Source organism: Trematosphaeria pertusa (assembly GCF_010094035.1).
Source record: "Trematosphaeria pertusa strain CBS 122368 unplaced genomic scaffold BU26scaffold_17, whole genome shotgun sequence".
Lineage (NCBI taxonomy): Eukaryota > Fungi > Ascomycota > Dothideomycetes > Pleosporales > Trematosphaeriaceae > Trematosphaeria > Trematosphaeria pertusa.
The window spans coordinates 591,753-617,857 of record NW_022987228.1 but is presented as its reverse complement, the minus strand read 5'-3'; the positions used below and the strand labels follow the sequence as shown (position 1 = coordinate 617,857).

Sequence of the window (26,105 nt, the reverse complement as noted above, 5' to 3'; positions counted from 1 at the left end):
CGAGCCGCATTTGGGCCGAGGTAAGACGCCGATCACGTGGCCGGATATACTGATCCACAAGCACGAAGAGTAATTTCCTCCTTTCATGCATATGAAAACAACTTTACCTGTCTAGTACACCTTCTTCAAACATGTATTTGCGCTAGTGTTTATGCTGTTACATGCGATTGGTGGTGTGGTGTGGAAGGTTGTCACGTGGGGACTTGACATCCATAGATCCTCCGGTTTTTCCCTTAGTCGTGCCCCTATCGCGGAGCGAACGTCGACATTCGTATTAGTGAGGAACTACGTAATTTGGGGACTCCAAACCTCGTATATCCTCTCAGGAATGCCTACTCCGCCCTCTGCCTACCTCCAACACCACCTATCAAAGTTCGACACCTACGATACCCGTAGAGGCACCTATGCATTAGACTCTCATAGGCAAAAGCCATCCCAGCGACTGAGCGACTATCACCCATACGATCCCAGGCATGGAAAATCCCCCTCACCATCCGCACGAAAGCCCAAAGTCTCCACCCTAACCATTTTGTATTTTCATCATCAATATCGTACTTTTCGTTTCTTCACCCCTCCCATCATTCCAGTAGATACCGTAGAAATATACAATACAAGCGGCGATCTGCTCGACGGCCATTCCATCCTCTGTAGCTGCGCCACTCCAATCCATTCAAGATCCGAAAGACACGACGCCGTTCAGTCGCATGGCTAATAACGAGCAGGAAAAGGGAGCGCCGATGTACTTGTACAAACTGCTCCGCGCTGACTCAAGGAAAGGGAGTGAGATAGAAAGGAAATTTCAGAATACCAGACCTAGACTTGCTTTTGCCAGAACGCAATATACCGATCATGGTCTCATCCGATGCCGAGGCTGACTCCTGAGCTCTGTGCAAAACCTGCGCGAACTCCACCGAAAAGCAGTGCCCTCATCCTTTGCCCCTGACATGGTATCTTATGATACGCTCATCTAAGCAGCTGTCTGCTCCCCAAATTGGGTGCCACCACCGCGACCGCGAGGCACTCCACGACCGCGATAGCCGAAGCCTCGACCGCGTCCACGGCCACGGCCCCGGCCTCGGTAGCCACCACGGAAGCCATCGACGCTGCCCTGACCGAACGTCTCCATGTTCTTCCGTCGCTCCTCGGTCCTGAACTCCTGGCCTCGCCGGTTTGCCGCCTCTTCCCTATCCTTCAGCTCACTTGAGATATTGTCGAAGAAGCTGGCCTTCCTGTTATATGCGCCAGCGGGAGGAATGATGACATCATCTCCTTCTGCATTGGCATGGCCGTTGGCCCCAAGCTCAGCCGTTGGAGGAGCGACACCTTCACCTAGGGGAGATCCAGACGCAATGGCCTCCTTGACAAGATCCTGCTTGCTGAACTTGGCATTTGCGGACTCAAAGTCAAAGTCGGTTGTTGGAACCTCCATTTTTGGATGATGACCACCCCTACCACCTCGTCCGCCTCGACCTCCACGGTGGCCTCCCCGTCGGGCCTGGTCATCCCGCATCTCGTCTATTCGCTTCTGGAGATTGGCATTAAGCGGTTGGGCTGGAGCCTTACCCTGCGCGAGATCCAGTTTCGCCATAGCGGCGGCAACAGCTGCTGTCGCCGCCTGCGTCGCGTTCTGGTACTGCTGGCCTGTGTTTGCGGCTGCTGGCGCTGGCTGCGCGACTGCTGCGGCTGCTGCGGCTGGCGGTTGGGTGGTCGGAGTGGTCTTGTTCATGCGAGGGCTAGGAAGTGGGACGGCGGGAACTATACGGCCGCCCTTCGGTCCGGTTGGTGCAGTCCTTGGGGCTCCTGCGGATTGCGTTGGGTGTGTGGTGGGAGGTGCAAGGGCAGCCGCGACATCAGGCTTCGATTGGTTAGGCGGTGGGGGAGGCTGTTTCACCGCCGCAGCTGGTGTTGGCGTGGTTCCTGATGGTTTTGCGCCTGTCTTGAGCTCGGAGGGTTTAGCTGCGCCGTCTGCTTCAGCAACCTTCGGCTGGGCATTCGGCTTCTCCTCTTTACTCAGTAGGGGGCCAATTGGAGCGGCACCTTTGGGGCCGGTTGGGGGCTGATTCTGATTCTGGGGTTGGTTCTGCTGTCCGGGTGGACCAATTGGCATTGGGGGCGAAAATGGTCCGGGAGGTTGATTGAATCCTTGGCCAGGAGGGTACCATCCTCCCGGCGGCGGTCCGTACGGGGCGGGCATACCGAAACCACCAGGTCCACTTGGGGGAAAGGGACCAGGTGCGCCAGGAAATCCAGCTGGCGGTCCGAAGCGGTTCTGATAAGGCGCACCAGGTGGGCCAAATCCAGGGTATCCGCCAGGCGGGAACCCGCTGGGCTGAGGGAAGTTCGGCGGTTCTTGTTGACGGGGAGGTGCAGTCTGAGCGCTCTCTTGGCGCTGAGACTGCTGGACCTGTTTAATCCAATATGCCGCGTTAGCAAAGCTTCTCTTATGAGCTTGAAAATCGAGTAGCAGGATATAAGGATTCTCAGAAGGAAGGCAACGGAAATATCCACACGGTTTTTGCGCTCTCGGTGGTATAGAAATTTTACATCCGGAGTGTTACATCACCGAACCCCAAATAGCAAAGGTGTTTTAAGAGGCACTTACTCCAATGATGGCCGGGTCCTGGGGCATGGGCGGCGGTGCGGGCTTCTCCTTGGGCGTCTCCTCGATGCGCAAGTCCTTCACGTCGCTGCCGCGGAAGACAATCTGTTCGTAGGTGGCGTCTGAGGGGCCGAACTCGTCCTTGCCGCCGCGACGGCCTTCGGTACCGAATGAGCGTACATTGTCGAGGGAGACTGTTGACTGTTCTGAGTTGATTTCAACGAGCGTTCCGACGTATCTGCTGCCGTTCAGTATGCGTGGAAAGCCGTTCTCAATGGGCGCAGACTGACCGGATATCGCTTTTCGAGATAAGGGATATGCGGGACCTGCGCGGTGTACGTCAGCTGGAGCTCGAGGTCGACGGACCGGACTGGGACGGACCCTATGAATTCGGACATTGTGGCGTGGTGGAGACGAGTGTGGGAGTGCGGGTTGGAGAGAAGTATATGGAGAGAAGGAAGGAGGATGAGAGTGTGTGGCTGTCGAGGTAAAGGTATGGGGAGAGTGAGAGTGAGGCGTGCTTGTGGGAGGAGGTTGGTGGGTTGGAAAGAGGCAGCGGACGTGCTTCGCGAAAGAGCAGCTGGGCAGCTTCGGCAGCACTTCGGGATTTCCGTCGATCTATCCGCGGCTCAACTGCACCTTCCAGCGCTTGCACACTCATGCGTCACCCTCACCCTTCGCCATGAGCGTCGCTGGACCAGCCGACGGACTGAACGATGTCTACGAAGCGCTCGAGAATTACAATTGGGACGACGATGTCGAGTTCCAGTCCGGCCTGAGCGCCATTCTGGGCAGCAACAGCACGCCTGAACAGGCGGCTGAGCTGACGCTGCGGGCACGATGCTTCTACTATGCTAGGTATATAATGCCGCTGTAAGACTTGAGCGTGTATTGATTGCTGCAGAAAATTCATCATAAACATTGATTTTGATGCGTACAAGGCATACCGAAATGCGCGAGGCCGACCCCCGCCTGTACCGAACAGCGTGCCAGCTTCCTCAGCTCCAGCAAGCACCGACACCGCTGGTGGCATACTGCCAGTCCCACCATCGAACCCAAATGAGCCACCTGCTCCATATCCTACTTCTTTCGCACACATTGTAGAGTTGGTGACGACGGGACAACCTATTCCTGGCATCAAGGAGATACCGAATACTGTCTTGACAGGGCAGAGCTCGCAGCCTACACAGTCGAGGCGGAAGAAGCCATGGGAGAAGGACACGGCCACGTCGGCTGAAGCAGCCGGCCAAGGAATGACGGCATGACGGGTTCCAATTGTGCGACCTTTTCCGATGGCCACGCTGGCCCTTTCCGTTTGATATCCGTAGTTCAAGATCGGACAGACTTAGAAGAACATTTATGTATATAACCTAGAATTCCGTCCGAAAGCCTAACGAATAATGAACATGGCAAGGGTATCCTCAAAGTTATAAATGTGCCAAAATCGTCCCCAAACCACCAGGGTATATGCAAAAGATGCTCATTAGCAATCTAACAACAGCGCCGAAGCACCGCCAGTTCCCGTCCCTGTAAGATACCAGGCCAGCATGCATACTTTTATACAAACGTCCAGAACTCCACCTCTTGATCCATAAGCATGGCGCCAGAATACCCATGCGAAACGCTACAAAACTGCCTCAAGGATCTTCTCTTTCAAGGTCCTAGCCTCCTCTTGACTTTCCCAAAGCTTCCGTTGAGCATCGAGAAACTTGGTCTTCCAGGCTGCCACGGTATTGGGAGTCGGGTCCTGTCTCTCTTGCTCTCCTTTGCCTGTCGCTCCAGACGGAGCGCCGCTGTTTCCGTCCCCAGTCGAAGTAGCCAGAAGGCCCTTCGCAGTCCACTCGCCATTGAGGCCGCCGAATGAAACGCCGAAGTATACGTCAAATGTTTCTCGGATGCTTCCGCCCTCATGGAGCCCCTCTGCATCCTCATCATCCTCGTCGATGGGGCTTTCATACCCATCTCCACCAACTCTGAACCTCACGCACTCCACCCTTCTTACGCCCCCATTCGGTCCTCCTCTCCCTAAACCTACAGCAGATGTGATCCCCAAGCAGCTGCTAATGGCAATGCTAAGCATCTGGTCACTCATGACTTTCGCGGGCGATGCAGGTCCAGCGGTGGACTTGGTATACAGCGGTTGCAATATGGACGCTGCGAGATTCTTGGCCTCTGTACCCCGCAGCCGTTTGCGCCGGCCTGAGAGAGGGGCGCGGATCAGCTCAGCTACCAGTGCTCGATTGAGGGCTTCGGAAGGCAAGGCCGGGAGGGAAGGTGCCAACGTAGTTGGCTGAGGTTGAGCTCGCGGCGAAGCCTGTGATTGAGCTGGCGTCTGCGCAGGCGTGCCGTGCGGTTGCTGTGGTGGGTCGTTATTGCTCTCAAAGTATCCGGGAGAGGTGCGACCAGAGTCGGCACTAATTGCAGAGGGTGCCAAGCCGGTACTTGGCGTAGCATCTTGCTCTCCGGTTACAAGCACGGTGGGTGTCGCCAGCCGTATCGGATTGCCAACATTTGGGGGCACCTGGAGACTCAGTCGATGTCCCCTTTGTGAGCCACTTTGCAGTTGTGTTTCCATGGACGTGGGCGACACAGCCGAGGCCGGAGTAGGAGGGAAGCGGAAGTGGTGCTCTGGTACTGGAGGATCCGAATGGGCTCTTTCCACAATTGGCGTAAGGTTCCCAGGATTTCTATTCACATCTATCGTTGGCCCCTCTTTCATTCTAGGATTTGCAGGGAAGGTGACGAAGGGACCATCGCGCACGGAACGGTTGCTCGGAGGTCTGCCGCGTAGCTTACCCGTCGACGAAGTGTTGTTGCTAGGCCACGCGGACGATACCGCGGGACCGTGGCGCCGGCGTGAACGAGGTTTTGAGCTGGAAGGTGTTATTGCTGATTGTGGTTCGTCGAAGAAATCAGGATGCGCGGATTGCGGGGTAATGGCAGATAGGGGATGAGGCGTCGTTGGGTTGTCCTGCGTATTGAGCCGCCAGCGAATATGCTGTCCTGACATGGGCGAGGCCGAGTAAGGGGTCAAATTCTTGGACGGATTTATCCTTCCAGGCGCTGATGCAGCCGTCATGGCCGAAGAAGGCGTCATGGCCGATCCTGTCCAAGGGTCATGTGCGCCTAGAAAGCCCTCCATGTTGTCTGGGTGAGCGCTATTGGGATACGCGGATTGAGGCTGCAGTACGTTTCCGAAAGGAATTGATGTATCCAGTTGCGGACGTTTACGCGGTGGCGTGTTATCAATCAACTCCATCTCGTCTTCCCCGTCATCAGCCTTCCGACGCCCGCGTTTGGGTCGGAACTTGGGATCGAGAGCTCTTATTGCTAGGTCTTCCTCTAGCGGGACTCCATCGCGACCATTTTCCGGGAAGGGGTTATGGGGCGGGGGTATTTGCATGTAATATGGATGCTGTTTACCCAAGAGATATTCGAAAAAAGCATCGATGTGCATGGCTCGCATCCATCGCTAGTAACATTAGCATATGACACTAATAGTTCGGTGATGCAGGGTAACGAGGGTGTTGGCCTCGACAGAAGAAAAAACACGATCTCTAAAGGCGATTGTTGTATGCTCCGGATTTTAGTACAACTAAGAAAATGATCTGCAAGTCCACGGTTGGTCAGGAAAGGCATCAGGCGTACAAGACCATAGGCTTCCGGCGTAGGACTAGATTTTGCGCTGTGGTTGTATGGCTGGCCAATTGCTTCCATATTCGGCAATGACCGGCTGTCGATCAGCGGCATACAGAAGTTGCGCGGAAGATAAGATTTTGCGAAGCTAACAGGCGTACAGCCTGAAGTTGAAGATTCCTCGCAAGGCATGGAAGGGAACACAAGCCAGGGCCGTACGGAATGAGGCGGGACGGAATGGAATGCTTGCAATAAATTGAGCTATATCTCACCTTAAGCCTGACCGAGTATTGCTGCACCTTTTGCGTACTTTGGCCCTTATCCGTGTCTGGCGGTTGCACGCCGAGGTCCAACGCCAGCTGCGTCCACGTCTTGATCTCCTTCGAATCAAACTTCCGTATCAGCTCGAACAGCACCCACGTGCTGAATGCTTGCCCGTCGCTCTTTGGGGGTGTGCGGAATAGCTGGGTCAGCTCGGAAGTGTCGGTAGCGGTCGGAAAGTTGGGATTGCAGTACAGGATGAAGGTCGCGTAGGCGTCGTCAATCGTGTCGTCGGATACATCGCGGGAGGGCGCGGAGCGGTCGGTAGGGACATAGCCGGACGCTATCTGCTTCGACTGGCTCGAGGGCGACATGGCTGAGAAGCGCGGGGAGGCATTGGAGGGGGTCGAGGGCGTCTGCGAGGTGCGCGACATATCGCCATAGAATCCGTGGGAGAGGTGGCCGCTGTTGATGGAGGCATTGTCGGGTTGGAGGAGGTGGTTTTGGGACTGGTGGACCGAAGACATCGGGGCGTGGCCATTACGGTTGGCACCAGCGCTATGCTCGAGGCTCGGATCAATTGCTGGTACAGCAGGATGCCGAAAGGGCGAAAAGGCCGGGCTGCCGTGACTCGCCGGATGGTCGAAGTGGCCGTGGGGTGCAAGATGTAGATTATGTTCCGACTCTGGGCCGCCGAAGTCGACTTGCATGATTCTGGACGAGATGACGGCAATTTGCGCTGGGCCCGAGACTGTCAGCAAGCCATGGAAGCTCCAGATACAGTGCCCGCGCCAAGTGCAATAGCAGACTGTCGAGAGTGTCCAAAGAACGGAAACGATAGGCTGCGATCAGCGGAGTCGCATTATCGTCGAGAGGGTCTCTACAGCGGGCGGCTGCTGGAGCAGACGCTGGCGGCGCAACGCCAGATGGCAGGTCGCGACCAGCGCGACAGTGCAATGCGATGCGCGCGGCGCGGTCGCTCGGGGCGATCGTCGCGGACGAGGGGCCTCGAGGCGTTCGAAACGGAAACGCAGGGACGCGCTCTGCGGATGCGATGGACGAGGTGCGCGCCGCGATAATTTGCGGTCGTTCGGCGAGGGTGCGATGGATCGTGCTTGCTCTTTCGGGGCATTTTGCGCACTTAAGCCGCCGGGAGGGAGCCAAGCCCGGCAGGGATCGCGTCTATTTTTGGATCTCCTCTCCAACCTCCATGCACCCGTTGGCTGTCCGGACGCCGCTTATATCCCTCGCCGTCGCTAACTGGCTGCTCCTGAGCACTATTGCTCTACGAATAGCACATATGATGCCGCTACAGCTGGTCTTCAGCCCCCCAGGACTCGGTCGCCTTCGAAATACAGGCCCGCGTATATCACAGGATACGCCATCTATGCGACAAGCCATGTCCAGGAGGATCGGCGTGCGTGGAACGATTTGGTAGCACCCTAGATATAGGCGACCTTAAAATCCGACTTCATGGATAGTAGGTCACGGTTGATCAATGACCTCGTCCACGCAGATGTCATTCGTTACGTCCGAAATCTGGATAATAGGAGTGGTAACAAGACCCCGGATTTCGACTACATCCTCAGCCTTTTCCTCGGCATGATACGACACGATCAACTAGACAGTTTTGTGGTCCGTAGAGATATCCGCCTTGCCAACTTTCATCAACTGCTCCGCGATCAGGGGAATTTGAAGACGCTGGTTGTGGCACTACCCTTTACTGGACTTCCTACAATGACGTCTTCGTCGCACTGGCTATCCGAGCGCTCGGGTTGGCTTACCTCACGACTTGCAAGCCTCGACGATTTGCGGCTTCGATTCCCAACTCGCCAAGATGAATATACTCAGGCTATCGACCTAGCAGCATTATTGCTTAACAGCGCCCAGAAAGTGCATGAGCTGCTTCTGGCGGGGGCCGAACCCGCGCTCAGTGGAAAGGGCTGTTCGCTCCTATCCAAGGCCAGCCACATCCTCGGGTCACCGCAAAGCTCAAACTCAAGAACTTAGTGCTCGAGCGACTTGACATATTGAATCGAAGATCCACATTACCTGGGCTTCTAGACACATCAGAGATCGAAAGTTTGACTATCAATCGCTGCCTAAGAATAAGGGTTTTTCTCGAACAACTTGGTCTACTTCTAGCTAAGAATAGACCACCTTTGAAAAGGCTTCACGTCTATCCTGCAGGAAATATGATGGACGAAGAACAAGTCAGGGCGCTCGAAGTATTTCTTCACGTGGTTACTGGCCTTGTAGAGATCTCCATCGACACGGGCGGTTCTAGACTTCCGGAAAAGGCATGTCTGGTCCGCCACAGCGCTACAGTACAAACTTTAGCTGTCTCCGGATGAGAAGTTCATCGGTATTCGGCCACCGATGTCCAAGAGGTATGTGCTTCGTGGTTCAGTATCGGAGCTAGCTCCATCACCCGAATTGTTTAAGAATTATGTTTCTGGGACCACTGCCGTTTCTTATAGCTGGTGCCTTCCCTTCCCCGCCTTGCTTTCTTTCTACTGAAGCTCCGCTAACCTTCTTTCTTCTCTGTTACAGATTATTGATAACTGCTAGCACCTGGAGCAGCTAGCAATCATGTTACCACCTAGCAATCTCGGCCACGTTGACGATTAAAAGTAATAGAAGAAGGTATCCGACCCTGGCACCATGCTCTACCCATCAACTGGTTTCCCGCGAAGATAAGCATAGTGTGGCTACTAATACCCGTTTAGCTTATGTTGCGGATGTACTATTTTGAAGACGTAGCGTAAACAGTTTAAGTTCCCATCGCTAGTGTGCCACATACCGCATGAGGACCTGTGTAGCACGAGCGTGCTATACGCTAATACGGTCCAGATAGGAATTTGGCCGGTTTGTGTTCTTTCCGTAGTCGATCTGTGGCACGTCCATCTGAAGGGTGTGCACCTTATGGAGCATGCCTAGTACATTCAGTCGAGCTTCGCGTGGGAAGCGCATTGTAGCAGAATTCGTCCCGGCGGCTCAGATCGCCTGACAAGAGGTTAAAGGCAATTTGTTCGAGGTTGCGGTACGACTGCAATATGTCGACTAGGATAGAGACTGGATAGGTAGGAGCTTTGGCCGCTGCCTATGCGTACTGCTATTAGAAACTGTGCGTGATGTATGGTGTCCTCTACGCCGACCATATCGACTCGGGACATGTCAAGAAAGAGTTGATGCAGCCCAGAAAAGACCGCAGAAGGCCTTCAAGTGCGTGTACAGTCTGGGCCTTATCCCAGGGAAGAATTATGCCTAGTTTCGTCAGAGCGGGATCTTACGAGAGAAGGAGCCGCTTAGAGCGGTCGGCGTGGGAATCATGTGCTGGTATTGGGAGAGATCTATTACGCTAAGATTCAGCATGTCAATCCACGGAAGTACAGGCGTCGATTGCGGGCTGTGGTCTATGAACCCTAGCTTCAGACATGTGAGCTGTAAAGGCTCCAGGGGTTGCTGCGTAGGGGTAAAATTGTTCCCACACTGGCGTAATGACCTAGATCATGCTCAAGCTCATCTCCCTCGACGTAGAATTTTGGTGACATGCCGATTGGGAGTCGGTACATTGCAGTCGAGGTTTTGGAGGCTTCTTTAGGATCTTTGACAGGATATATCCTCAGTGTCTCTGGCTGTGTGCCGAAGACGGGGCATCCCGGAGACTGATAACGGAGCTCGTTTCCGCCGGGGCCATTCTCAATGTCTTCAGTCCTCTGTGAGTCTGGAAAAGACGGAGCTTCCACTTCTTTCATGGGAAAATTGGTACGGTGCTTCTAAATGGACGTGCTCTAATGCTATGAAGCAACGCGGTATGGTGTCACCCGTTGTAGAGCATTCATTGTACACTGTTTAGTAAGGCCACACAATCTTTGTCAGACTAAAGGAGATACCGAGCAAAAGAAGTGCCCATGCAGCATCGAGCAAGAGACAAACTTCTGTAACTGACTTATGAGTGATTTCCCTTCGGAGGCGAGATTGTATATCTCCACCACTGGTTGTATATGAATCCCATATCCGGCATTTCCGTCTCGGCATCCGGCAGTGGCAGGGCTACGTTATGTTCCTGGCCTCTCCTATCGATAATTCGCCTACGGAGGTAGAAGTAGTAAGGCCACCTATGGCCATCCTTATCCCGGGAAGGCAGATCTGCAGGACTTAAGAAAGTACCAACACAGAAAAGTTGGATTTTCGATCCGTGGCGTCCCAAATATTGCACCACTTCATTAGCGAAGTGCTGCATGATAGCACTGGTTCGTGGGACGAGTTCATCGGAGATCGAGTGGAGCGGATAGGCGATAGGCTCTTCTTCCATGCCGTAGTCTACCAAAGGCTATGGGAGGGCTACACGTTAGCACTTGCCTGAAAGTATAATTTTAGGGGAACGAAGGGGAAGCGAGCTAGTCTGGAAACAAGACGGCGACGACCGTTGAGAGTGGATTTTTAGAGACGAAATTGGGGGTTATCATATGTGCACCACAACGTACGTTCCATACACAGGGTTCGAAAGGCGCGCAGCTTCGGATGAGAGGATATTATCCCCTTCAAGCTAGTCAGCATCATCTTTGCCTGTGCCCACCAAATATCCACCTACCAGGACAGTTTCCAGCTCGGACTTAGTATCTGCAGAGACCGGCTCTCGCAACGAGAAGTCTTGTCCGAGGTAATTGATATAGCCAAGGTCGACAGGAGGGAGGTTGAGCGCCAAAGTCCTAAGTTCCGTGCAGGAGGTGACGATCGAATGGATATCGGCTGCGCAGTAGTGCTGCACAACTTGTTCCTCTCCGGTATTTACACCTATATGCACCAACGTTGCGCGGTGCCGATTGAAGCACTCCTTGTCGATCACCCTGAACCAAGACGTGTCCAACCATAGGGCCTGAAGTCCAAGCAAAGATTGCAGTAGCTTTTCGATAGCTTCGACAGACTCCTCCGCGTCCGGCTCATCCTTCCTGAGAACCACCTCCACATCTTTCAGCGCAGGAAGGGACTCAGTCGACTTGGAAAATGCTGTAGCTAGGCCTGCAAGAAAAGGCTTGATAGCTCGGCACCGTGAAATACAAAGCTGCACTAGCTTCCTAGCGTCAATGTGGCTCAAGAAAGCTTCCGGATGGTTCCCGAAGTCCATTAACAGTAAGTTTAGAGTGGTGAGATTGAACATCCTGGGCCGGTAACGTTATTCCCACATCTCGCAGCTGTCTCGTTGAGAAAAGGCTGAGCTGATGAAGCTTCGGCGCGTTGTCTATGAGAAACTGGAAATTGGCATACGAGGAGGTGGCGGCTGCATCGCAATCCACATCTAGACATCTAAGCTCGGTTAGGCGAGCTACCAACCAATTTGCCTGACTAAGCTCGAAGCCGTGAGGCGGATCCTGGAACGTCATGGATGTCCTCAACTTCTGGAGTTTTGGATGATGCTGTAGCAGCAGCTTGAACGTGAGACTATCGAGGACAAGATTGCTCCTGTACTCAATAAGACGCCCGCTTGGCAGTGCTGCGATCAGAAGTTTCAGTTCGTCGGGGGTCTTCTCGTCTACATAGGCAATATCTTTGCCTTTACGTAAGTCTAAACAACGGACTGCACAGTTGGTGGTACACATTAGCTGGTACTTCAGAAGTAGGAGCGGGAAGTCAAGATCTAAGCATGCCCTAGCCTTCCATAGCTGTTGAAGGCTTTCGGGAGTGGACTTTTAGAGCTCATGCTGGGACCTCACGTACGTACCTAAGGGTAGTATTCCGCAATCTGGGTGCAGCAGCACGTCCAGGGTCTTTTCGCGGGTCGGCTTAAGATCTGTGTGGAATGTAGTCCAAAGGATCGGCGCCATGTTGTTCTTCCAGTCCTTGTTGACTAGGCAAACAATCTTTCGATCTGAAGTTGAACGAATCTGTTCTTCTTGTTAGTACGCCAACGTCGAGAAAGCATAAAACGTGTTGTTTAGCAGAAGCAAGTGGCAAGCAGCGCAACTTATAGGCGAAGACATTGGCTTTGATTTCCGTTGGGAGAGCGGAAAACTGGCATAAATCATCGTCGCGCGCCATGGCTGGGAGTGTTTTGGCCCGAGCGTGTGAGCGCGACGCGGGGCAAGATTACGCGCAGGCACGTGACCTTGGCCACCATGCGAGTACAAACAACTCAAAGACGGTGAAGGTCCTAGGCAAAAGAAAATCGAACTAGCTGAATAAATGTTTACTCGTTTGTGGGTTCTAACGTTGATTGTGATACGAACGCGCCATCCCCCAAGTCCTCTACGGCGCTATGGGACTTCTCGTGGAACGGTTACGAGCGGCAACGGAGAGATCGTCAAACTACTTCTAGAACGAGGAGTCGACCTTGATGCGACGGAAGACGACGAAAGACGAGCGATGAGCGCGCCGAATTTCTCGTCGAATAGCCAACCTCGAAGTCAGCCACCCCACAACAGAAGTGATCCATATCCGATATCATCAAGAGACCAACAAGCCTCAAGCTACGCCCAAACCCATTCATCCCCTCAAACACTTTCTCAACCGTAGAACGGATCCTTGGTATCCCACCGCATACGCCTACCCAAGTACCCCTCGGCTCCCCCTTTCCCACCTCGCGACCTCCCACCGCACTGCATTATCGATTACCTCCCCACCAACGTAATCACCATTTCAACCTCGGCGCCGGCACCCCTCTACCCATCCTCCCTCGTCAGCCTTACCGCGTGCATCTGCATCTGCGCATAAGCCGGCAATCCTCCCTCCCTCCATCCTCACAATCCCAACCGATAAGGATAAGCCCCCCCTCTACCCATCCCCTAACCAGGAAAAAATTCTCTCCCCAAACACATGTGCACATGCACATGCACATGTCAGCACTCAGTCGGCTTACCGACGCCTACCTCGCGTGCGCAATCCAATCCAATCCAACACCGGTACATAGAACCCCCGTCCATACAATAGCACGCTAACACAACGACAGACATCCTCGCTTCCCGAACGGAAAACGCGCGCCCCATGTGCCATGTGGCAAAGAGTAAGATCTGACAGCGTAGCGTAGGTAGGAGTAGTGTGTAAGGATTAGGATGTAAAGTGCACACACAGTAAGAGCCGCACGGATGCCGCCCGAACCGCTTGAAGGGGGTTGGGGGGAATCGGATTAACCTACTCGTACTCCGAAAACATACGTTATGGCTGTGCAAATATTGATTTCTGCGGCGGTGCAGTGCGCTGCTTAGAAGTAACCTCCGTATTACAGTAGAGAGTTGCAACAATCCTGTCTCCGCCTCGAACATACGAGCCTCGGCGAAAAAAAAAATTAACTGAGGCTGAAGATGGCGGGCCAGGGATACAAACGGAGTTCGGCTATCAGGTAGTAGGCCGCCCCTGCAAGCCCAATATTTCGAAATAGTATGCTTGAAAATTTCGAAATAGCAAGGGACGAACGGACAGCCTTGTGCGTGTGAGTCCGCAATTCAGGACCCTTGGCGCGGCACTCCAATGTTTCACACTGAAGACGATCCGTGCCCCCATGTTTCAGGCAAAGAAAGGAAAAAAGGGCGATCACAAGTAGGGGACACTCGCAGCCTCGTATCCACAAATGAGATGCACAACACGAAGATCTGTAGATCAGTTACCCCAGGCAGAGAAGGCTAGGTTTGAAAGTTGAACATCTGAATTTCGAGCTGTAGAAACTCTGCGTCACCGGTACAACCCAACAGCAGTGCGGAGAAGCGGTGCGCAATCGCTGAATCCCCCTTTTGTCCATCACGAAACAACCCTGCGACACCGTAACCGTGCCTGGTTTCCCCCAGCCTCCCTACAATCCGCCTTTCATTCCAACCGACCCGCCCTCCAATAGATTCCTCCATAAACAAACGAGACAAATAGACACCACCCTAGTTAAAGTAGGTTGTAATATAAACATGCATCCAACCCGCCGAAGAAGAGAGTGAGAAAGCGTATAAAAAGGTAGTGGCGCAGGACGAAGAATGTCGCGTGCCAAAACCTGACGTTCCCCATCCATAGATAGCATGAGACTCGATATGTTTCAGCAAAATGCATCCAAACATAACCAGCGCATGCATCGTGACCGCGTGAGCAACATGGACAACAATCCTTTCCATCCCTTCATCTTCGCGTGTGGTGGACGTAAGAGAAGCAAGAATAGAAATTGTAGGTTGAAAAATAAAAAGTGGGGGAATCAGAAAAGGGAATATCCGTAGCTCGAGCCCTATTAGATTGCCGGCGCTTTTTGAGGGAGGTATAGGTAGGAAGTAAGATGCGCGCGTGCGAGAAGTTACGAGAATAGTGAACTGTAAGAAGGGAGAACATTGGGGGAATGTGGCTGGATCTTGTGAGAAGACAAAGCAATAGATCCGGAAAAATTGCGTAGAAACGAAACGAAACATAGTAAACGCAAGCGAGAGCCGTGTCCCGTGGACATCAATTATCCCGTCCCTAACTCCAGAACGCGCCGTGTCACACCTTTGAGCTGGCCGCCGCATCAGAAAAGCTGCACTGCATGAGGGACCGAGGCTAGGAATTACGAGTGGAAAAGGTCCCATGCTCTTGAACAAAGCTGAATGAACTCCTCTTTCTTTTTGAGCTGGGTCTCGGGGCTATCGCGTCCCTCGCCGAAGGGTCCGATTCGTGTCATCTGTTGACGTCCAAGCGGTGGTGTGCCCATGTCACGCTCGTACTCGTCTCGGCCTCGTCTCCTTGAGCTCCCGCTGCGGTGGAGGTCAGCACTCGGGGGGTAAGCTCCTGATGCATGCTTGTTTGGCATAGGCGATGGCGGCGTCGGGGGTTGATGGCCTCCATAGTGAACAATGCGGGGCAGAAGATCCTCACGGCCTCCGGAGAGAGTTTGGACGGCCTCCTCTGCAGACTTGTACTCACGGGGGCGCGACGTCTGCGGGGGTTGCTGGTGGTGTGGGGGAAACCCAGGCGACGGTAGCGGGGGCTGCTGATTCGAGTGCGAGGAGTGACCCGGGCTGTTGTTGTAGTGATTTCGTGCAGTGCCAAGCGGCTCGGGAAACACATCGGAGATTGGAGGGAGCCTGTTGTTCGTTTGCTGTGCGGGAACGTGGTGGATATGTGACGTTTGCGCCAGGTTTGACGGGCCATTGGCGAGCTGGCGAGACGGCGGCAGGTTGTTGCGCAGACCGGTGAACGACTGGTTAATCGGTGCGGACTGGATCACTCGCTCATTCGCAAACTGAGCGTGGGACGGAGGAGCAATGGAGAGACCTGGAGGTGGTCCCTTCCTGCGCGACGTGTTGGGCGTCTTCATGGGCCGTCCGAACGGGCTCATGTCTGCGGTGCGGGCTCCCTCGTCATCGGGGCCACCCTTGCCGTGCTTCTGGCGTGCTTCGATGATCTGCCTTTGTCTCTCTCTGACATCCAAGCTCTTGTGAAGCTGCTCGCGCATGGAGGGGTCGTTGGTGTGGAAGCCGGGCGAGAGGCAGGCGAGGCCGACATCATGGAACGAGGCGGAATCCCTAGAGCTCATGGGCCCCGAGGGCCGGGCAGTGAGGGCGCCCGAGGAGTGGACAATGCTGGAGCTGGTCGACAGGTCGAGTCGTCGGGGTCGGTGTCGAGAGGTGGTCATGTCGGGCGACGAGGGCTCCTTCTTCACCACGATCTTGGGTGCTGGCTGGCCGCGTGACCTGCTGGACGAGGTGCGGTTAGAGATGGCATCACGGCTGGGAGGGGACATGGAGGAGGAGGAGGCACAAGTAGTGGGACTGGAGGAGGCGGGACGGAAAGAAGAGGAACGAGAGTGGACGCTCAAGGACGTACGAAAGAGGTGAGCGCTTTCCCTCCGCTCTTTGCTGGGGCGCGGAGCCATCACTGGAGGAGGTAGGTGAAGCATTCTCGCTGACCAGCCGGGAGCTCTTGGAGTTGGGCGTCACGATGTGAGGTGACGAAATAGAGGGCGCAATGGCGGCATATGTTCTCGCGGAGCCAACGCCGTCGACGGAGACAGGAGCATGTGGAGCGGGGACCGGGGGGGCAGCGACAGCCGTCGTCATGGTGGTGCGGTGGTGTTTGGGGTGCGTGGACTGGAGCAGGTAATGAGAGGAGTGTCGCAGAGTGCTTGGGACGGGCCCGCTACACTAAGTGTCGAAGGACGGAGTCAGCTAAGCAATATTAGAGGCAGGTGTAACAGCAGGCGTCGGCGAGGGCAGGCGGGCGGCGGATCTGCGGGCGCAGCAGTGCGGCTCAAGCGGCGGCGGAGAGAGACGAGGGCGTGGGTAGAGGAGAGGGGAGAGGGACGAGGGTGGAGGGGTGGATGAGACGAGGCCGTGAGAGGAGCGCGGTGCGGCTTGCGGGCGCGGGCGTGGAGGGGAATAAAAATGGAAAGCACGGACTGGGACAGACAGTTCGAAGTGGCAGGAGTCTGGGAGTGTTTGCGCCAGCGCGGCCGGGGTCGACTACAGTGCACGGCGGTGCTGGGGTTTGCAGGCGAGAGGCACAGGCCCGGGATGCGCTGCGACCAGGGCCCTTCGCCGTGGCTTTTCCGGCACGCGCTGGGACGCTTTTGGTCGAGCAGAAGCACTTGTCTGGCAGGCTCTGGCTCCGCGTCGCAGCGCTCGGCCGCCACACGCCAACCACCGCACGAGGGGCCGCCGTGGCCCGCCTGGCCGTTTCATCCACTGCGCGGGCCTGCACCCTCGGCCAGCGCGCCCTCGCCCTCTGCACCGGCTGCGAACGCGACAAAACGCTGGCCTCGGTCAGCACCACTCGGCCAGCGTGGCTGCGGCGCGCCGTCGAGGCCGTTCGCCGCTCAGCTGCCCGCGCGCCGGCCGTGATAGGACGGCGGGCGCATGCTGCAGCGTTGCACGTCCATTGCCAATAAAGGGCCGTCGCGTGTCGCCGGCCAATGAGCACTCCGCCTGCCGCTGACGCTCCAAGGGCCATTAGGGGACCGTTCCAGTGTTTCACGCCTTTGCATGCTGGCGCGCCGACTGCACTGGCAAGTCTGATCACCCCCAAAGCGGCGGCCATCGGCAGCCCCTCGAAACGCTGCACCGCGGGAACAGCACCACAGCAAATTGGCGGGGGCGCCCTTCATGGCCGTCCGTTTCAGCGCGCTCAAGACGGCCGCTGCCCGCCCGTGATAGGACAGAAACTGTTCCGTTTCTCCATTGACCGCCTCCGCCGCTGCATTGCGGGACTCGAAGCTCAAGCGTCAACACCAACAGCTGCCTCCAGCTCATCTCGAATCCGCCAACGCCCAACAGATTCCGCTGGCTGGCGACCCTGAGAAATCAGCCGCCATGCCGTCGTTCCCACGTGGTTGGCAGCGTTGGCCTGTCCAAAGAGCCAGAACGCCAGGATCGCCTGCGCTATCACTCTTTCATCCACCCATCGCTCCCTTAGCATCTCTCCCTGCCAGGGCAGATTGCGCACTGCGTAAAGATAGAACCACGCGCGCGAGATAGATGAATACGTGCCGTTTCTACCGCCGCCGCTCCTGTGCATCTCTGCAATATTTCATATAGTCTACCAGCACCGGCCCCAGTTCACCTACTGTACGTCGGATCACAAGCCAATCTGTTCCCCTGCGCCGCATCCTCCGCCGCCGCAGACTTCCATTTCTATACCTACAGACCGACTGTGCCTGGCTGCTCCGCTGCGGGGTCGCGGGAGATAGAGCAAGCGAATGCACACGATGCTTCCTGAAATTTTCCTCAAACCTCGAATCCGCCCACGTGAGCACATGCTCCCTCCCTGCCGTACTTCTAGACCCCTCCGTTGCAGATTGCAGAATGCCATGCCTCGGCTCGCACCACATCCGCTTCGCCTACCATCGTCTTCTCGATGCCATTAGACTGCGAACCGTTTTCTCCTTCCTGCTTATGCGGAACTACCTTACGGACATCAACTCCGCTCGCTGAAACAGCATGCGAGCACAAGCATCCCGTCAGCTTGACCGCCAATATCCCTAGGACAGGCCAGCCGCCGTCGGATTCCTGCGCGCAAGGGCATCATGGTGTCTCGTCGCTGAACGGAGGTCGAGTTGACGTTGATGCAAAGTTGTTTCCTTAACGTTTGTCTTATGCCTCGCTTCTGCTCGTCTACGTCCGTCTCGTCTTCCCTTTATCCCACACCCAGGCAATAGTCAGGAACGCGTCCTAAACGAGACGGGCCAGAGCCGTGGTCCGGATGTGGATAATTTGACAGCCGTAGAAACGTTCGCCGCCTATGGAACCGGTGGGCCTGAGAATCAACCAACCGAGCGACCGGGATAGGGACCACTTGAAATCAAAAACGATCTACGTGCGTTGGACCGATTTTACCTCTTGGGCGGGATATAGATTGTAAAGACTCTATTTTCAGCACGCGGTATTCCCATGTCCAAATCGCTCCCTACCCTGCCTAGTCGCAGGCGACCAGATCTCATACTGGCACAATTACCGTCTTATCGAGATCTCGTCACGGGATTGGGCTGCGAGATAGACACGCTGTTAATGTGAGGGCGTGCAACCGTGGTAAGTTGGATCTACGATACTGCATCTTCTATTTACCTGCGGCTTTGAATAGTCGCTACATCCACAGCCAATCAATCCACCCTACCACGCCGGTTTCTTCACTTCTTATCTCTAGCAACACAAATTCACACCTTTCAATAAGTCTTGTCTCTTCTTCTCGACAATGCTTCCTTTCGCGCGTCCCCTAGCCCCACATTCTCTTCTTCTATACAGCCCCGTCTATCCGAACTCTCTTTACCCATGTGTAGATCTTGTACGACTCCCCTCCCCTCCAACATGCTGTCCCACGTTTCCCATCACATTCGATAAATGCACACCGCTTCAACCGGCCCCAGCCGCCCATGCCCGTTCTGTCTTGTTCGCTGCTGTCACACCAATACTTGCCTTCCCCCGCAAAGCGCACCAACTTGCACAGTGTACCTGCAGGTCGATGAATAGGGAAGGGGTAGGACGAGCTCCTTTCCTAAACGGTCTGGCATCGACAGAACGTTGGGCGGGTGCATGCAGGGTTCGTTAGGCGATTTTCTAGCTTGGTGACGTTTAGGAGAGGAGATCAGTTCATGGAGCTTGGTTCAGGCAGGTGGCACGACGGTATACGGGTAGTGGTTGGGCGTTGATTAAAGTTGCTATGCAAAGGACGTTCTCGAGGGGCAGAGGGTGCAATGAATTACATTCATCATCTTGGCCTTCGATCCGCCATTGCATTCGCTTTTCGTGCGTGCACCATGCGCAGAAGCAGACAACCTCCGGGGCTGATCACCCTCGTACACAAACGGCTCACGCTGAGGGCGACACATGTCTTCACCCGATGCTTGGTTCCGAGTGGTCATTCCGCTGCTCTTTGGGGCACAACACACGGCAGCCCTTTGCATGATCGCTGTTGAGTGTCGGGGCGCGCACTGCATGCTCTAGTTCGTTCGAATGACGCTCTCCTAACGCGAACGCTCATACGGCCGAGTCTTCCGACCGAGGTATATCACAGCATAGACTATCGTGCGTAGCTACAGTAGCTAGCCTCATCTTTCCATAGAACCACTCGTAGGAGTCCATGCCGACATACCTCATCCCATGTCTCTCCCGCCCCGTAATGCACACACATTTGCCTTTTCTGACAAAGAAACCTATCCGTGGCCGAGCACTGCTCTATCCAACCGCGTCATCCAACGTAATTATCTTACTTACAACCGCGCCAAGCATAGTCAATCGATCATCACTGTCCCACATTCACGAACTTCACCACCCCCGCATCTACCCGCACACTTCCCACCCAGCCTATCCACTTCCTCACTACCACCCCCTTTGCACGCAGACACACCGCTCCCGTGAACCGTGGCACCTTTTCTCCCGCTTTCACCCATACATCACCAATGCGCTTCGCTTCTTCGTGGAGCGTGGTACGTGGGTGGGTATGCTAGCACCCGTTCGTGAGAGGGAGTCCCATTCTGGGAGTCGAGACTGCATCGTGTGTGTGATGCTGGAGGACGAGGACGCAGAACGGAGGATAACGAAAGCGCGGGGAGGAAGCATACGCCACAAAAGGAGGTAGTTACACCATTGCTGAAATTGGTGCTATGCTTTCAGTTTGGCCATGAAAGACCTCCACGGCCGGGTCACCACTAACAGTTTGCCCAGTCTCCTTGTTTAGCTCATACGAGTACTAAAGGAGGAGCGGCTGGAAAGCTCACTTTTGCCTAAGTTTTGAGCCGAGTGAACATGTAGCTTAAAAGAAGACCCTTTTTGATTGCCAAGATAACCCAAAAAATGCGCGTACAGTACATCGAAAAGCATTACGCAGAAATAGAGCAGAGGAAGCAAACGGTATTACATGGAAGAAGAGGCGAAAAAAAGAAACCCCAGCAGTACCATACGCCATCGTGAAATCAGATATCCTTCGCCATTGCTGTGCAAATTGAGGCTAAGTCAGGAGAACTCATAGTAGTCGTCGTCGTCGAACATCCTAGTGCAGCGTCCCATAATCCCCATTAATCCCATTCGGCACAGCCTGCAGTGCTATCTTCTTGAACCCACTCGCCATCTCCTCCCCCTTGCTCTTGTTCTTCTCCTGCTTGCCCATCTCCGGCGAATGCTGCCCCTGCATTGGACTATCCACAACTGTATCCTCGGAATCATCCACATTCTCCTTCTCATTCTCGTTCTCCGCATTAGCAGCGTCCATCTCTGCCTCGACATCAATCAGCTCCTCGCCCTCGGCGGGGTCATCCCGCGAATCGGGCACGATATCCTCCTCGAGTCTCCAATCTTGGATAGCCCTGATGATGTCGACGGCAAGCTGCCCGTTCTTCCGCAGCGCCTTGTCCCAGTGTGCCGGGATACCTTTCTCTAGCACCATCAACCGCGCCACACTATGCACAAGCATATGCCGCATCGGACTCCCCTCCTCCGTATTCGCGTAGATATACTGCACCCTCCGCAGCCCGGGGTAGCTATCACTGTATTTGTACCATTCCCTGACCACCTGCAGCACGTCCGCGATCAAATTCGGGATCTGCATCTTCTCAGCCATGAGGTAGAGGTCGAAGAGCGCGGAGAGGTCTGCTTCTTCGCGGGGCACGGGGAGCGAGGATGAGTACAGCCAGCCGACGAAGGTTTTGAAGGGCGCGTCTTCTTCGTCTGGCAGGCCGAAGGATTTCGAGGGACGCTCTTTGGAGTAGAAGATTTTGCGGAAGAAGGGCGAGTGGTGGCAGAGGAGCTTTTCGTGGAGGATCCAGTGCGTATTTTCGGGGCCGACGTAGATGTCGACCATGGAGCGCGAGAGCAGCCTGGGAGGCTATTAGTGGGAAGGCCTGAGCAAGAATGGAATAGATGCGCGGATTGGAAATTGAGTATAGACTGGACATAAACTAGGAAATCTACATACTCATTGAGTGGCTTCTCCTGAGGTGGAATGTCCGGCATGATGAGGCAGTTGTTCTGTACTTCTGAAAGCAGTCGAAGTCTTGATCAAAGGTTCCAAAGAATTAAATAGCGAAACAACAAGCACAACCTTTCAGAAAAAACCAAAAGTCCAGATGAGCGATGGGATAGTAAGAGCAAATCAACTTGGTGTGGCCGTGCCGGCCTAAAAAGCAGGCTGGAAGAGGCTGGGAAGTTGAGGGAACAGGTATGACGTAAATGACGACAGACGCGGCACGCTTGTTGGAGCACAACCCTGCTTGCAACTCCATCCCCGCTAGCTGAGGCCGCTATCAGGGATCACGTCGATCAGTACACCAATGCCATGCGGGGATCGAACATGCAGGCCGGTTTTTGGCGTGTAAATGTTCTTCTAGAAAGCGAGGGCTGGAATGGTGATGGTGTGGGCGGAGCCGCGATGCGCGCAGCTGGACATGCAAGTCTGGTCTATCCCAAGACGCCATACCCAAGACACCAAAGCTCTAGAAGCAATCGCATGTGAAATCGAGGCGTCCAAGGCTGCTATGAGGCTTCTCGTTCGTGTGAAACTCGTCCATCTCGCTCCACCAGCTGTTTAGCCACTTGTGCATCGATCCGAATCGCATGGAAATTTCAGTCAGAAACTGGATCTTATAGTATTGGTGGGTATCTTTGGGATTCATGCAGATGTAGAAATGTGAGCTCTACGTTGCTGTTCATACCGTACGCCTTTCCGCGGGCATGTTCCTCCGTTCCTTCGCGGTCATCTTCTTGCGACGCCGTTCGATGACCTTGTCGCGCTGTTTCGCCTTCATGTTCTGGAAGCGGTCGACCAATGCGATCTGCTTTTGCTCGGCTGGAGAAGAAGTCAGTAGTGTGTATGGAATGAGAGTTGCAAGGTGTTAAAAAGCACTCACACTTCTTCAGGTAGAATGGCTTCTTTCCTTGCTTGACCAACTCTTTCTCTTTCTTCTTGTGTTCCTGGAGGATGTCCAGTTGCTTCTCCTTTGCTTCACGTGTCTTTTGCTGTGACTCCATAGACATCAGCTTCTTCTTGAGCTTTTCCTTGTCCGCCTCGTTCTTCGTCTTCTTTATGGCGTCCCGCAACTCTCCCATCTCAGATGCCCGATAGTCGTTTAAGAAGTCGTACCGCTTCTTGAGGATGTTTTCGTCGGGTCGCGGGCCGGAAACATTGTCGAAGCGAGGGTCTCGGAATGTAGGCTTCTTGACTTCAACGACCCTCCGCTTACGAGTGACGGGCCGCTTGCTTGACTGGACTGCTGGTGCGTGCTTGCTGGATCGGGCATGTGGAGGCGCATCAGAGCCTGAAGAGCCGCCATCATCATCCTCACCCTCCGGCTCTTGGTAGCTGTCTTCGTCGACCGCCCTTCCCCTACGGAGCTTTGACATTTTGCCAGGTTTAGCACCCTGAGCAAGCTTTGCCGCCTTGATCTCCTGTAGCCGTTCCCTCAGCGCTTGCAGCTTGTCTTCCTGTAGTTTCGATGTCTCTTCGTCCCGCTTCCGCTTTCGACCGGCCGATTGCTGCTCGGAGAGCTCATCTTGCGCTTTGGCCAATGCTCCGAAAGAGACTTTGCTCATCTGCACATGGACACTGCCGTCTTCCGCATCCAATTCCTCAGCCCCCGATTCGTCGCCATCGCCACTATCCTCTGAGCTCACTATGTCTGCGCCCTCGCCAGTTTCGATTACGGACGGAGATGACCGATCGGTGACTTCGTAGTATTCTTCATCGTCCGAACTTTCTTCCGCAGCCCGCAGCTTGCGGTCTAATTTCGTGGAGAGCGGCATCAAAGAGCGTGCGTTCGTGGAGCAATAATGGTGATCGGAGATGCGGCTCAACTTTTCGGTGCCCCACACCAAGCCTCGGCGAAACGTAGGCCCGCCAGCCGCCGGCACCCAGACTAGGCAGAGCACCAACTGCTCTTCACCACCACAGACAGTTGATGCTGCGCCTTTCACTTCTTCGTGTCCTCACAAATTCTTACTGGCCCCGCTCAAGGCACCTCCCGCACTCGCTAACTCATGTCGTCGACGCTAGCTCCACCACGGTACTTGCACCACCTCCCTCTTGACCTCCACGTCACCACTGACACCCCCAAGGCCGCCCTTGGTCGTCAGGACAGCACGACTCCTGGCAGCCTCTCTTACTCCACAGCCGATATGACGAGACGCAAGGGTCAGAAACACCAGCTCCCCAATCGCCCGCCGTCGCCGACCGCAAGCCAATTTGATGGCCTTCGGTCTGCGCAATCCCCGGTAGCCACCCATCCGCTCCCGATTCGCCCTCCGTTGCCGATCGGTAATGGACTTGCGACCGAAAGGACATCCTCTGTGGTTGCGCCGAACCCTCCAGCCAACGTTTCCGGTCCTCCCATTGCCGGGGCTGCTCAAGCTGACGACAATTACACCCAGCAAGCCTGCTATAATAACCAGTGGGCTGAATACTACAATCAGTGGGCCCAGCACTGGCAGCAACTACAACAGACCGGCTACTCGCACTATCCGTACGCTAACCAGGCCAACCTACCATACCCATACGCCATCGGCGCTTTCAACCCGCAGGCTGCGTACCCTCCAGCGCAAGCTATCTACCCTCCAGTGCAGGCTGCGTATCCTCCAGCGCAAGCTACATACGCTCTGACTCAACCGACGTCTGCGTCACTTCCGGGACAAGGTATAAACTTCCAAGGAGTGCGGTATGGCCTTCCCCGCGTCAAGCGCCCTTACGTGCGCGAGAAACTGCGTGTTAATAGGAGAATCAGGCCCACCACTCCTTCTCATCAGTTGTGTTCTCCTAACTTAGAGAAGGACGAAGGTCTGGGTCGAGCTCCAGCCCCTGGGGCTGTGTCAGATGCCGCCACGAAATCGAACGACGGGTATGGCTCTCTCCGTATGATCCGATCCTACAAGACGAGGAGTTGGCATATTGACAAGGAATATAGGGCAACTGCTACGGCTCCACGGAAGGATCGGAGAAAGAAAGGTAAAGATCCCAAGATTATGCTTCCCGCCCCTCAACCTACACCCGAGTATCTGGCGCAAGCCTCTTCATCGCCTACCGTTTTGGACCCACCAGACGGAAAGCTCGTGATCCTGGACCTCAATGGTACTCTGCTCTACAGGCCCAATGCGCGAAACCAGCCCACTAGGATGATCGGACGTCCTTTCCTTAGGCAATTCCTTTCTTACCTGTTCGAGAACTTTTCCGTTATGATCTGGTCGAGTGCAAAGCCAGAGAACGTCAAAATCCTCGTGGAAAACGGGCTCGGTGAGGACTTCCAACCCAAGCTCGCCGCCTCTTGGGCTCGAGACACGCTTGGTCTCACACCCAAGCAGTACGACCTCAACGTACAAGTCTATAAGGACCTTAGTCGCGTCTGGGGCAAAGAGGAGATTCAGAGTCACATTTCGGGCTTTGAGGATGGTAAGCGCTTTGATCAGCGCAATACCATTCTCATCGATGACTCCGCCTTGAAGGCTAGCGCGCAACCCCACAACCTACTTGAGGTCCCCGAGTTTAAGGGGACGTGGGATGATATGAAGCAAGACGTTTTGGGGGAAGTTGCGGGCTACCTTGAGCTGCTAAAGATGCAGGAAGATGTGTCAAGGTTTATCCGGCAGACCCCGTTCAAGGCCGATGGAACCTGGCAGTACGCTTGGGAGGTTGATAGGACTGAGGCTGGCACTGATACCCGGAACGCCCCGCTGGATGATGGGGACAAGGACGGAGCTCTTGAACCAGTCGTCGTGGAGTGAACGCTGGTAATGAAATTCCGTCGGATCCGAGATCGATGGACGACTTTTCTTCGGTTGCAGAATCGGGTTTAGTACGAATGGCAGGAGGGTCTCAAGACTTATGAATAGAGGGTCAATGAGAGCTTTATGACCTGCACATCCAAGCGAAGTCGTGCTTTTCGTTTCAAAACATCGCGTGGGTGGACCTTGAAATGTTGAAATTGAGCTCATAGTGGGTTCGAGTCATGCTCTTCAGGTAGCTAAATGCTTACATGACCATAATTGCCCTCTCTAATTTCCTGGACAGCACTCTACTGGAGGGTAGAAATAGGTATGCGACTAGAGACTTCGATTGCCAGAAGAGGTGGATGTCACTGAGCTACTACCACAGCTCAATGCGCTAGGCCTCCACTAACGCCCATAGAAGCAATCATAGATGTTTCACGAGAAGAAATTCTCTCACGTCAGCCTTCCCAGGCGATATATGGACCGAA

The 26,105-nt window shown here is 54.7% G+C and overlaps 10 protein-coding genes across 10 annotated transcripts; 4 read left to right on the top strand and 6 right to left on the bottom strand.

Annotated features, from left to right (window-relative positions):
* The first annotated feature begins 85 nt into the window (after positions 1–85).
* BU26DRAFT_117560 (uncharacterized protein) lies at positions 86–840 on the top strand. Its single transcript, XM_033819472.1, has one exon. It carries the CDS (start codon positions 152–154, stop codon positions 710–712), a length of 561 nt encoding a protein of 186 aa, XP_033678430.1. The 5' UTR covers positions 86–151; the 3' UTR covers positions 713–840.
* Positions 841–967: 127 nt separating this feature from the next.
* BU26DRAFT_570121 (uncharacterized protein) lies at positions 968–2,997 on the bottom strand (the record flags this gene model as incomplete). The annotated part of the gene is made up of 4 exons (XM_033833968.1): positions 968–2,404; positions 2,603–2,837; positions 2,890–2,925; positions 2,981–2,997. The coding sequence occupies 4 exons, from the start codon at positions 2,995–2,997 to the stop codon at positions 968–970; spliced, it is 1,725 nt and encodes a 574-aa protein (XP_033678429.1).
* A 146-nt stretch (positions 2,998–3,143) lies between these two features.
* Positions 3,144–4,031, top strand: BU26DRAFT_523736 (uncharacterized protein). The gene is made up of 2 exons (XM_033830120.1): positions 3,144–3,457; positions 3,504–4,031. Exons 1-2 carry the CDS (start codon positions 3,282–3,284, stop codon positions 3,862–3,864), a joined length of 537 nt encoding a protein of 178 aa, XP_033678428.1. The 5' UTR covers positions 3,144–3,281; the 3' UTR covers positions 3,865–4,031.
* On the bottom strand, positions 3,970–7,600 carry BU26DRAFT_523734 (uncharacterized protein). The gene is made up of 2 exons (XM_033830119.1): positions 6,508–7,600; positions 3,970–6,071 (listed from the first exon to the last, which is right to left on the bottom strand). Exons 1-2 carry the CDS (start codon positions 7,204–7,206, stop codon positions 4,224–4,226), a joined length of 2,547 nt encoding a protein of 848 aa, XP_033678427.1. The 5' UTR covers positions 7,207–7,600; the 3' UTR covers positions 3,970–4,223.
* A 118-nt stretch (positions 7,601–7,718) lies between these two features.
* Positions 7,719–8,599, top strand: BU26DRAFT_117539 (uncharacterized protein). Its single transcript, XM_033819471.1, has one exon. The coding sequence runs from the start codon at positions 7,970–7,972 to the stop codon at positions 8,504–8,506; it is 537 nt and encodes a 178-aa protein (XP_033678426.1). The 5' UTR covers positions 7,719–7,969; the 3' UTR covers positions 8,507–8,599.
* Positions 8,600–10,448: 1,849 nt separating this feature from the next.
* BU26DRAFT_570116 (uncharacterized protein) lies at positions 10,449–12,538 on the bottom strand (the record flags this gene model as incomplete). Its single annotated transcript, XM_033833967.1, has 6 exons — positions 10,449–10,822; positions 10,987–11,041; positions 11,094–11,661; positions 11,768–12,047; positions 12,222–12,384; positions 12,479–12,538. 6 exons carry the CDS (start codon positions 12,536–12,538, stop codon positions 10,449–10,451), a joined length of 1,500 nt encoding a protein of 499 aa, XP_033678425.1.
* Positions 12,539–15,008: 2,470 nt separating this feature from the next.
* BU26DRAFT_437082 (uncharacterized protein) lies at positions 15,009–16,184 on the bottom strand (the record flags this gene model as incomplete). Its single annotated transcript, XM_033824209.1, has 1 exon — positions 15,009–16,184. One exon carries the CDS (start codon positions 16,182–16,184, stop codon positions 15,009–15,011), a length of 1,176 nt encoding a protein of 391 aa, XP_033678424.1.
* A 4,567-nt stretch (positions 16,185–20,751) lies between these two features.
* On the bottom strand, positions 20,752–22,073 carry BU26DRAFT_117489 (uncharacterized protein). The gene is made up of 2 exons (XM_033819470.1): positions 21,842–22,073; positions 20,752–21,743 (listed from the first exon to the last, which is right to left on the bottom strand). The coding sequence occupies exons 1-2, from the start codon at positions 21,877–21,879 to the stop codon at positions 20,921–20,923; spliced, it is 861 nt and encodes a 286-aa protein (XP_033678423.1). The 5' UTR covers positions 21,880–22,073; the 3' UTR covers positions 20,752–20,920.
* A 498-nt stretch (positions 22,074–22,571) lies between these two features.
* BU26DRAFT_570113 (DUF947-domain-containing protein) lies at positions 22,572–23,664 on the bottom strand (the record flags this gene model as incomplete). The annotated part of the gene is made up of 2 exons (XM_033833966.1): positions 22,572–22,711; positions 22,773–23,664. 2 exons carry the CDS (start codon positions 23,662–23,664, stop codon positions 22,572–22,574), a joined length of 1,032 nt encoding a protein of 343 aa, XP_033678422.1.
* A 129-nt stretch (positions 23,665–23,793) lies between these two features.
* On the top strand, positions 23,794–25,982 carry BU26DRAFT_523728 (HAD-like protein). Its single transcript, XM_033830118.1, has 4 exons — positions 23,794–23,924; positions 23,977–24,572; positions 24,639–24,752; positions 24,819–25,982. Exons 1-4 carry the CDS (start codon positions 23,820–23,822, stop codon positions 25,630–25,632), a joined length of 1,629 nt encoding a protein of 542 aa, XP_033678421.1. The 5' UTR covers positions 23,794–23,819; the 3' UTR covers positions 25,633–25,982.
* Positions 25,983–26,105: the final 123 nt, after the last annotated feature.